Source organism: Chenopodium album, chromosome 26 (assembly GCF_948465745.1).
Source record: "Chenopodium album chromosome 26, dcCheAlbu1.1, whole genome shotgun sequence".
NCBI classification, from domain to species: Eukaryota; Viridiplantae; Streptophyta; class Magnoliopsida; order Caryophyllales; family Amaranthaceae; genus Chenopodium; species Chenopodium album.
Genome location: NC_137859.1, coordinates 15,634,801 through 15,646,256, shown reverse-complemented (window position 1 = coordinate 15,646,256; position 11,456 = coordinate 15,634,801). Strand labels below are relative to the sequence as shown.

At 36.5% G+C, this 11,456-nt stretch overlaps 1 protein-coding gene across 2 annotated transcripts; it reads right to left on the bottom strand.

The window, feature by feature from the left end:
* Positions 1 to 519: 519 nt before the first annotated feature.
* LOC145617827 (protein TIC 22, chloroplastic-like) lies at positions 520 to 10,198 on the bottom strand. 2 transcript variants are annotated; one of them, XM_081672580.1, is made up of 9 exons: positions 9,741 to 10,198; positions 9,592 to 9,654; positions 7,899 to 7,973; positions 5,872 to 5,922; positions 3,788 to 3,847; positions 3,631 to 3,693; positions 1,609 to 1,644; positions 882 to 1,054; positions 520 to 751 (listed from the first exon to the last, which is right to left on the bottom strand). In XM_081672580.1, exons 1-8 carry the CDS (start codon positions 10,143 to 10,145, stop codon positions 962 to 964), a joined length of 846 nt encoding a protein of 281 aa, XP_081528706.1. In that variant the 5' UTR covers positions 10,146 to 10,198; the 3' UTR covers positions 520 to 751; positions 882 to 961. The 2 variants fall into 2 exon arrangements, with proteins under 2 accessions (XP_081528706.1, XP_081528704.1); XM_081672578.1 differs by having other exon boundaries at positions 520 to 737; positions 9,741 to 10,197.
* Between the last annotated feature and the right edge of the window lie 1,258 nt (positions 10,199 to 11,456).

Here is an 11,456-nt window from a genome sequence, read left to right as displayed (position 1 = left end):
TTTTAATACAATATAGTGTTCGGCTTTAAGTTACAGGTTGTAAACGATTTGGGTTTATCGGGTTTAATCGGTTTTGGTTTACAATGGGTCGGGTTGCTATCGGGTTCGGAAGTACTCGGTTCGGGTTGTTCTTGGTTTCGGGTTGTATTAGTTTGGCTTGATAACAGGTACGGTTCATTAACGGTTCTCAAACATTCGGATCGGTTCAGGTTCAGGTTTTAAAAAATCGGATCGGGTCGGTTTACGGTTTTAAAATAACAGGTTCATAGCGGTTCGGTTCCTTTTCGGAACAGTTCAAAACGGTTCGGATTCACCAGTTCGGGTCGGTTTTTGACAGCTCTAAAAAGGACGATATGTAATGTCCTCATTATTGTTCATGCTCAGCTCCTCTAATTCATGAGTTAATTAACAGATCTTCAACCCACTCTAGGGTAGGCATGAACTGACCACAATAAAAGATTACAAGAGAAGTCGCAAAGTGCACACCAGCAAATTAGGATTAGAAATTAACTGAAGACGTTGAAAAAACAAAATTTTGAGCATGATCATCATAAAATAGTGCACAAAGGTAAGCGTGAACAGGTTAATTACAATCAAAGAAGAAAACCCCATTCACTCAAATATGCACCAACAAAATCAGCCTTAGTTAAGATTAGGACTATGAATGTAAATATTATGCAGATAAAGTGGTATTCCTCTGAGATGAATGCAGCATCCGTTTCCGCCATTTGACAAACCTGCTTCATAGAAACTGAGGTCATAATTGTTTTGTTATCACAACTTGCAAAGTTGACAAAACTATACCTCAAAGCTTGGAAAAGAAAATGGAAATGAAGATATTTGAGAGAGAGCTGAAGAGAAATGTAAACTGATGAAGAGACCTCTAATTATTCAATATGCTGCAATGCGCCCTCTGCTGCTCAATCAAGATTATGGGAAGAACAAATGCACACACTATACATCACGCTTTTGCCACTTCTTGAATATGTTGTAAATGGCCTTTACCAGGTGGAATAAATATAAGATCATCCCAGCCAGAATTCTTCTCACTTATCTGTATCCAACATCCACAAAAAAATCTAAGGGTAACTGAAATAGAGATGAATAAATTGACAGGTGGAATTTCCCCATCATTAAAATGTTACGAATTTTTTTTGCCATGAATTCTACATATACATTAAGCACTACATTAGTAAAATGAAAATAAGTATAGAAAATTAATCTAATTCGGTAATAGAGAGAGAGCAGTAAGAATTCTAATATAACTAATTTAATTCAGAAAAGAAGAATTATGTAAAAAATATAGTAGTAGTAGAAGAAGAAAAGCCATACACTGAAGCACAATACTTGTTGAAATTACAAGTAGAATGATAGTTGAGGGGAAAGAATGATTTAAACTTGTATTTGTATTCAATCCATTGAAAACGAAATACATAGAAACCTATATACAGTGCAAAACTAAGCAAAAAATGAGGAACATGATCATCAATCAATCATGTCTAACATTAATCCACTAAACCCACTACTATTATGACTCCACTTACACAACCTAATTACTTTGGTATTAACTAACCACTAAAAATTTAAAGCAAACATTCCAACACTTACCTCCATTTTCTTCAAAACATCTTCTAAACTGCCCACCTGTTGAAACACACATCACAACAACAAAGAGCCTTTGAGCATATAATAACACAGATAATTACAATACTAAAGATAGAGCTAAAAGTATTACGTATTATACAATGGCATGACACACAAGGACTACGACTTATTTAACAAAAGGAACACACAGAACAAGATATGGAGTAAATAGAATACAAGAAGAATATAAAAAACCAGAAGAATTTATTGTTCATTCAGCATTACTAAGAAATCATGTTTCAAAAGAATTCATAGAGAATAAAGAAGTTAACAAACAGCATCAGCAGATAATGAACACACAACTGTCGTTTCATTCTCCTGTGAATTATGAATCAATTCTTAAGTTTGGAAATTCATTGATTTTTTTGTTGATGCAATTGATATAATTTCTCATGGTAAGATGGAGGTTTGCATCCAAATTATTAATGGTACGCTTGAAGATCCCATCTTCTCTAAGCAACATTGTGAATGACCCTGAGTTTCGGCAAAAATGAAAATGCGGATCATGTGGAGCCCAAATGCCGGTTTCAAAACCAAAAGAGGCAGGGCTCCTTTCTTATGGTCTCCAAAATTTACTATCATTTGATGGCTAATAATTAGGCTCTCAAATATTTTGATTCAAGGTCGGGATCTTTGTTGGAGCTTAGGTTTCCAAAAGCGATATCAACCAACATAAATGTGAACTAGAAGGTCTGGTCTCCTTGTTTAAGTTCTACAGACCAAGAAGAGATGCACGATACAGCTGATTGAGGAAGTTCTTCTGGAAGCGACTTCAGGTGTACCTTCAGGAGAAATGGCAGTGGCTATTCTACGCACCACACTAATATGTCCAGCTTTCTCTCTCACCAAACTTCAAAGAGCAATACGAGGAAGAGTGCAGTTCATTCCAACAAATTAAGAAAACCAAAAGAAGAAAGATGACCTTGAGCAATGATGTCTTCGATCCCCCCTTAATGTTGATCATGTTTGAAAGTCTCAAATGAGCATAAAGAGGAAGTAGGCTAATCCCCTTCCCCACCCCTGCCAATAAATTCCCCTAGCTATTCAAGGAAGTTTACATCTAATATTCATAATCTTTTTATTACTAATTCCATTTGTTATTGTTCAAATCTTGGCTCTGTAAGAATGTAGGATGTTTGTAAAGTAGTTGTGTTTGTCACCCGTGATAAGGCCAATGGCTGCAGTAGTGGGTAGTCTATTGTATCTTGTTTTGCTGTTTATAATTAAAAAGGCAAAAACATAAGTACAAAATAAGAGATCAGTTGCCAAAATAGATATACTACAGCATCCTAGGAAATTCTGTTGGATTAATCTAGACAACAAATGAATGCAATGTAAGTGCATTTATCACGAAATCAACAAGTTGATGTTGTTGAGAACTATCTACAATGGTCTCAAAGAAGGCTCAAGAACTGCTATTGATGCTGCTTTGGAAGGAAGCTTCATGGGCAAGAAAAATGCTCAGAGGAAGACATTTAAGGAAAAATCTTCCACCTCCATAAATATGGTGGAGATAGAGAAATGCCTAGAAAAGAAGTAAAGGTAGAAGCGGATACTCTCTCTATGCTCTTCAACATCATTCAAGCTTTGGCAAAAAAAAAAGAGAAGTTGCAATTCCCATCTTCCTTGCATCAAGTGGCTATGTTTTGAAATTTGTTCCACTCATAGTCATTCCACACATAATTTCCCTCACAATGTCAATGCGAAACAAGTTAACTCTCTAGGTTCAAATAGCTACTTCTACTTGCTAAGCAGAGAGGAGGACGAGGAGGAGAGGGGGGGGGGGGGCATATAGTTTATCATTCCTTATCTTCCACGGACAGTAAATGAATACTATCAATTTACTAGAAAAAGGATTTTTCTGTGTGTGAGTATTCCTTTTTTTGGTCATGGGGAGTCTTTGACTTTGCATAACAGATTTTAGATCACATGATTTATTTTTAAATATATTATACATAATATAGAGGCATTTTAAAAAATACATACCATTATGTTCTGAGGTCCCCGTCCTCGCGATGCCCTCAGAGACAGTTCTTTCTCTATATCTTCCTGCAGGAAAGAAGCATTATCATTGATGAGGACAAACATAATGATAGATTTTTTTTATTAAGTTAAAATCACACACACTAATGAGATGACGGACCTTTCGAAAATATATAGGGCAATACCGCTTATTTTTCTTCTTCACAACAAGGAGGTCTGACTGCATTGGCCATTTACAACAAAGAAAAAAAGAAACCAAGGATTAAATAAAGAACATAAGTAACAATCACATGCACATGTATACAAGCAATAAAAATTAGGTTTAAGGAGAAGTATTAAGAGAAATCTAGTCGACTAGTCCTGATTCTTAAGTAATCACAATCACTGATAGCAGAGTTAAGAAGCTAAGTTTGATAAGCAGCTTTGATTCTGACGGTGAGCAATTCTCTATTAACGTACATAACAAGCTGCTTTGCTCGATCTGAACTTGCAAATTAAAGAATGAAACAACTACAGCTTGCAGCAAACTTATTTTAAAGTTGAAATACGAAAAGGGTTGCTCTAGGTGGTGAAAGAGATGGCACATAACAAGCAAGTTTGATTCAGTTTGGAGCCTGTATAGAAAAGAACCTAATCATCTGCCTTCAACTAATCAAGATCTTGCCTAGTTTAAGCAGAGATCGGAGAAATCTTCACAACAGAAGGTGCAAGAGTAATGAATCAATCCGCACTTGTTACCAGAACAAACAAACTTGTTCATGTAAGGTTTGTGAGAAGCTAATATTTTATGTGGCCTTGCCACCCACACCGTCACCCAAGAAAAGTAAACCTATGCAACTATGTTAAAACTAAGATATTCAAAAGAAGATTATTTGATGAACATGGAGCCCTAACAAGATTTGCATACAGAGAAAGCTAGACATGCCACAAAACCAACTTAAATTTTGAGTTCATAGACTTCATACGGCTGTCGACCAATAATTGAACTTTCAAAGTGTCAGCAGGTTAGCAGGTGTAATGAACCAGCCATAAAAGGGGTATTGTTGGGATTTAAGGAAGCTTGATGAAAAAGACAGAAAATGAGTGAGAGAAAAGGGAAACAAAGAAGTCTATAAATACGTAGTAACAGAGGTTAGGAAGAGAGTGGATTAAGAGAAGACTTGAGAAGCCTATTTTAGCTTTACTCAGCTTTGTAAGAGCATCCAGTCTCTTGAATACTTGACACCGATTTTGCTTTCATATTCTCTTCAATATGCAGATTCATAACAGCCGGTTTAACCTGATATGTACAACCATGACCAAGCAATATCTTGATTCTCAAATTACAAAAATTATGCTTTTCTAAACTCTAAACATCATTGTTTGACAATTTGAAAGCAGCTTTCATCTCAGTAAGTATTAATATATGTATGATAGGGAACACTAGTAGTCAATGTACATCTACAAAGATGCCTAATGCCCAAGAGTGGGAACATTGTTAAAACATTGCAGCAATAGTATTGCTCAGTACATCATTAAAATTGGATGCAATATTCCCACCTCGTGCTTTTCTTTACATATTAAGCAAATGTCGAGATTAAAATAAAAAATAGGTATATAAATAAAATCCAAAAGGAGCTTGATAACATGAAAATCTCTATTCTCGGAAAGCAACAATATGAGCATTTTCAAAGAGTGCAGGACCAGAAACTACACTATTACAGAAAGTGAGTAAGAGTTCTACTACTAGATGAAATGGAGGCTGTTAATCACTTCTTTGATGGATTCTACAACTATCTATCCATTTTTTTCTGCAATTTACATGCTCTCAGAGACTAATAACAAGTACTTCCTCTGTTCCCCTAATATTGCAACGGGGGGGGGGGGGGGGGGGGAGGACAGGGAATTTAAGATGAGGGATACAGAGAAAAATAAAGATAGTGACCCATGCGATACGGAGAGAGACAGAGAGAAAGCATGTGTAAATATGGGTGATATTACAATATTTGTGAAACTTCCTAAAATGGTAATTGTTGCAAATATAGGGTAAACAGAGGAAGTATTAATTATTAAGTGATTCCCATTAGTGAGAGCAACCAAAACAAAGTATACATGACAAGAGAAAAGGATGAATGGACATTTAGTATATCCTACAACAGGAACAGCTGAAAGCATGCAGAGCTTGTAGTTATAATCAGACAAGAATGAACATTTGCTTGTATCCTTAAAGTGACAAGCAATGAAACATAGAGAAATTTAGCATACCTGGAATACTGGAACACCATCAAATCCAGTTTTTGTCTCCGATGCTTTCAACTGCAGCAAGAAAGCAAATTGCTGTGAATAAAGTAGATATATAGCAGCTTAAGATAGTTATCAGAAATTTACAGTCTTTCAAATGCCGTAGTTGAGTAGTCAATTCTTATAACTTCCTATATATTTGTGTGCTAACATGGTAAGCTTTGTTCATATAATTAAAGACCAATTACTTTCTCAAAGATTTGGTGCCTTAGATACTTCAAAAGTCTGTACCTGATGTCAAAGATCCTTAAGATCCACTACAAGTGTCCACCACTATTAAAGGGCACAACCACCAGAGGAAAATTTTGTTAGAAGTATCAGACACGAAGGTGTGAGTCCAACACTTCTTCCTAACATACTTGACGGAGGGCATATAAAATAAGTATGTACCACAGATAGTGAAGTAACCATTGGCAATTGCCTAGAAATACTGAAGAGAATTCCAGACATAAAACACCAAACTCTCCAAGTAGTGAATAAAAAAAGGTAAGCAGCAGCTAATAAAAAGTACATATCCTTGTAGTATTAGGAGTCATACTTTTGATAGAACAAGAATCCTATATTCCTATGTAAGGCAACAATATGTATTGAAAATTTTTATTGTTGTTTTTCTACGTCAATAAACGGCAATTAATGTGTAGTAGAGCAGATAAGCTTTATAGTTGTTTTACTTTAGCAATTATAGGATAGCATTCTAGCAGCATATCTTGCCTTCGCATCCATGTCTTGTGAAACCATAAAGCTGGACATTAAGACAAGCAATGGGCATATTGTGCAATTCAAAAGACCCAATAAGTCTGGCCGTGAATAAGGCACCATTCAATTCTCACCCAAAGAACTTTTCTTTTTCTACTACTTCTTCTTCTTCTTCTTGTTTTTTTTTTTTTTTTTTTTTTTTTGTTAAAGCAAGGGACTGACTACAAAGTCTAGTAAATCCCTTGCGATTATGAGCTAGCAGTTTAATATCGGATTAGATTTTTTCTCTTTTTGGACCTTACCTTCAAACGCCTAATTATATTTGGAGTGCATTTTTATTATCTCTACTTCTTGGTGATGAAGAACCTTATCCTTTCGAAGGAGTCGAATTTTTCTTCAATTTTGGCTAAATTTGGCACTAAAAACCTAGATCTCTGTTAGGAAACAATTTAAGCATTCTTTAAGATAATGGGATGCTCAATCCAAACTCAAAGGATTTTGACTCTCTAGTTTTGTTTCCCTAGTATGATAGACATTTCTGATATATACTAGAAGATTATTCCATGATAATGAGATTTTTTTACTCTTCTAAACGAAATAAAATATCGAGAGTCTTCATTGACTATTGTCTTTATTATTTTTTTTTTGACTCTAAACTAGTCAGGGTCAGCAAAGTGTTTGGGCTTCTTCATAAGACATAAACATACACAAAATGCAGGTGTTTACTCTTGAAAGCCATGGCATGGAGCAGAAACCTTTAAGAACCCTTGACATTATTAAATAAATTTGAGTCAAGCTCCCCTAATCTTGATTTGAGTGAACACTCGGATAAGGAGTAAATGCATTTAGGGGGATAGATTAAGGATCATGCAGCTAAGTGGAGGATGTGATACGAGGAGATATGTAGTGGTGATGTGAGGAGGGAGGGAGGGATGAGAAAATATTACCCTCTAATGCCACCTATGTCAACCTTCCTCTCCCTCATTAGTCGCTTATTACCCCTTTTACACATTATAGCCCCAACCCAACCATCCCCTAAATATTGGTAAGCGGATTTAAGTATATGAAAGTAAGAGCTATATAAATATTCTAACCCAGGTAGTTATAATTCTTAATTTCTACTTTCTAAATGCTTCAAGACTAGTTTGGGATGAAAGGAGCATAAAATAAGGAACCAGCTAAATGGTGATACTAGATTAAAGGATAGCAATTTAGGCTTTTTACAAAATTGTAATACAGCTTATTAGTTAAAACAACCAAGTTCAACAAACTAATAGTTAAAACAAAGAGCTTACTTCTAGTGCGTTCTTTATTTGAACAGGATCAGGCAAAAAACGGAATGAAATTCCTTCAACCTTTAACATGTATACCTGCACAATGCACATTGTAGATTATAGAGTATAAAGAAAAATAGATACTGGACCCAAGAGGCCAAGAGGAAAAAAGGGTGGGGTAGATGAGGAAGATAAAGGGAACAATAATGTACAATCAAGAGACACAACTTACAGCTTTTACAAACTAAAATCACCTCATACATATGTTAGTTTGCAACGTACACCCTTAAATTCATCCCTTCATACATAATTCATAATATACTTCTTCTAGTTCTTTTTGTTCTTTCCATTTGGAATCATGACACTATACATAAGATGAGAGAATCTTTGAAATTATCTCAATATATAAAATAGAACATAGTCATGTTGGGTCTATTTGATTTGTCTCAATAATTAATTTATAAATGCTCAATTGCAGGTCAAACGTGCACAGTCAAAATGGGAAGAACATTTAGGATCAAAGGGAGTATTAGCTAAAGTTCTACCATACATTTCTCATGAAAATGAACTGCCAAATGTTTTTCATCAAGGTGGAAAGTCCTCATCAATAACCAGCTAAAATATGTAGCAAAGAATTAATTTGGCTTTTAACTTTTATACAGCAGAGGACATGGATTTCATAAAAAGTGCTATACCTAATTTACCATATTGGTACCGGCAAAGTCACCACTCATCTAACTCCTAATCAGAAAGGACATCATTATAGCACTACCAATTTAGATATCTTCTACCCAAAACAATTCCTGACCCCCAACAATAATATTCCGTAAAATAACTACTATTGTAAGCAACTAAACCAAGGGACAACCTGCCACTGTGGACTTGTGGCCGAGTACCAAGTTTCTTCAAGAAAATACAAAAGCAGACCTAATGATCAATTGATCATAACTTTATCAGTCTATCTACCTATCAAGCTACATGGAAAGAAAAGGTTGTAATAATATGTTCAAATTTTCTTTCTTCTACCTAGCCAACAAGTTTGCACCCTATTATGGCATCTTATAGGTCACATAAGTGACAAATAACAAAAATACCTACAACCATCTCCATATCACAGCTCCCAATTCGCGCTTAACATGTAATTATCTCTCCAAACAATCGTACAAAGCAAAAAGTCCACCAATTACTATCAACCAACCTTGTCCACATATTCCCAACTTTCAATGAAGAAAACACAATGAACTAAAATTGATTAAGTTCACTTCAACTCACTAGACAGACACATGAAAACCTAAATCAATGAAAACTTTTCCGCCAAAAGAACAAAACTTAATACACAACATTTTAGCATATAGTAAGCCAAACTCCCTCAATTTAGAACAAATCATTGTGTCAATAGAATAATTTAAACTAGTCAATCAAAGCCTTAATCCCATATTCCCATAAGTGGGGTTGGTTACATGAACCAAAATTGATTATTTCGCGTAATCATTGACAAATATCCTCCTCCTCCATCCCTTACGATCCAATGCCTCATCCTCATACAAATCCATATGCTTCATATCCTTCCTAACTCCTTCCAATCAAGTCATTTTCGGTCTCCCTCTCGCTCGTTTAACCCCTCAATGGTCCTCTCGATAGCATAATTTAAACTAATAACGCGACATTTAAATCCCGAAAGATATAAAACCAAATTATTAATAACATTAGTTACCTGGTCAAGGCTCATTGGAACAATCTTAGCCTGACTCCGCAACTCCCTCCTCCTCGCCTGAACCTAAAATCCCAACACCAAAAACAAACTCAAATCCCAAAATTCAACAAAAAAATCCAATACAAAACACAGAATTAAAGCTTGAAAACCTGAGCAAGAAAAGCCTCAGCATCCTCTTTCCGAAAGCAAAGCAAACCAATACTCTTAGCACCATTATTAGGGTCAGAAATGAGCACAAACTCATTGTTAGTATTGCTAACAGTGAAAACGGAGGTTCCGACGAGAGACTTGGCAACATTGTCGGTGCTCAAAGCAGCGTTTTGCGAGGGTTTAGGTTGTCCGACGGAGGCGAATGGAAGAGAGTGCGACAGAGGAGAGGTGGTGCGCGCGCGAGGTGTTGGCGGAGAGAGGGTGGAGAGTAAGGTGCCTGCGAGTCGGCGGGTGTCGTCGAGCCGAGTGGTGAGGTCGGCGCCGAGGCGGTGGATGAATGTGGAGAGTGAGAGTAGTGGATTGGTGTGGCCACCGGTTGTTGGTGTTGGTGTTGGAGAGTCCATTGCTTTGGGGGAGTATTCAACGTTGTGTTTCTTTAAACGATTTTCGTATAAGAATTTTTTTTTATTTTGGGGAAAATTTATTAATTTATTATTCCCTCTATTTTTATTTAATGAAATTTTGATTTTTAACACCACAAAAAAACGAAAAAATGATTTTTAACACTACAAAAAATTAAAAAACTTTTATTTTAACACCACAAAATTTTTAAAAATTTTGATATTACCACCACGTAACAGTTGCCGTCCAAATTTCCGTTAAGTGGGGCCCATTTTTCCACGTGCCGCTATATTATTAGTTAAGACAAAAAAAAATAAAAAATAAAAACAAAATCCCTAAAACTAACCCAACCACCATAGAACCACCCTCGGCGGGGCACAACCACCACATCCTCAACCTAACCCTCTCGTTTTCGGCCCTAGCTACCGGAAAAGCACCGCCCTTCCTTTCCCACTCCCCATATCTGATCAACAGTACCCAACGGCCACCAAAAACGGCCGTTCGTTTTTCAAGCAACCCAAAAAACGAACGGCCACAAACGCTACTTATGGTCAAAATCTACCGGTTTAAGGTCGAAATCGACCATTTCAGCCCTGATCCGGCCGATTTCGACCACCAACGGCCGTTTGTTGTGGCTGTTTTTAAGGGTTATGGAAAACGGCGGCAACGGCGGCTTGTTTTTGGTGGTCGTTGGGGAGGGCTGTCGGTTTTGGGGACGAGGAAAAGGGAGGGAGCGAATTTTCCGGTTGCTTAGGCTGGAAACGGGGCTGTCAAGGTGAGAGGATAGTGGCGGCTGGTTGCCGGCTGTGGGGTTGACGGTGGGGGTTGGGTGGCTGGGGTAGTTTTAGGGTTTTTGTTTTTTTTTTCTTAATATTTTGGACCAATTATATGCTGACATGTGGCATTGTAGTTCACACTAACGTATTTCATCCATAAATCGGTTAAGTGGTTGTAAAAGCCATTTTTTGGTTTTTTTTTTTTTTGTGGTATTAAAATAAAGGAAATTTTGTTTTTTACCACCTTACAAAAGCACTAAAATCTCTTTTACCACCTCCCAAAAAAAAAGTATTACTTTACCACCTTATAAAAAAAATAAATATAGGTTTTACCACCTCCACCTGACTCCGGTGACGGAAAGTTGTTGTGGGTCCCATTCTAACGGCTACTTTTTGAAATTTACCCCTTTGTTCCTCGATTTTCCGTTATAAATACCCCTTTTAACCAATTTGTTCCATTTTTTTTTCGATTTGGTTCCAAAAAACTCAATTTAAGTGTGCCCTAGCATTCCCAGCATCGACTTGTTTGATATTTGT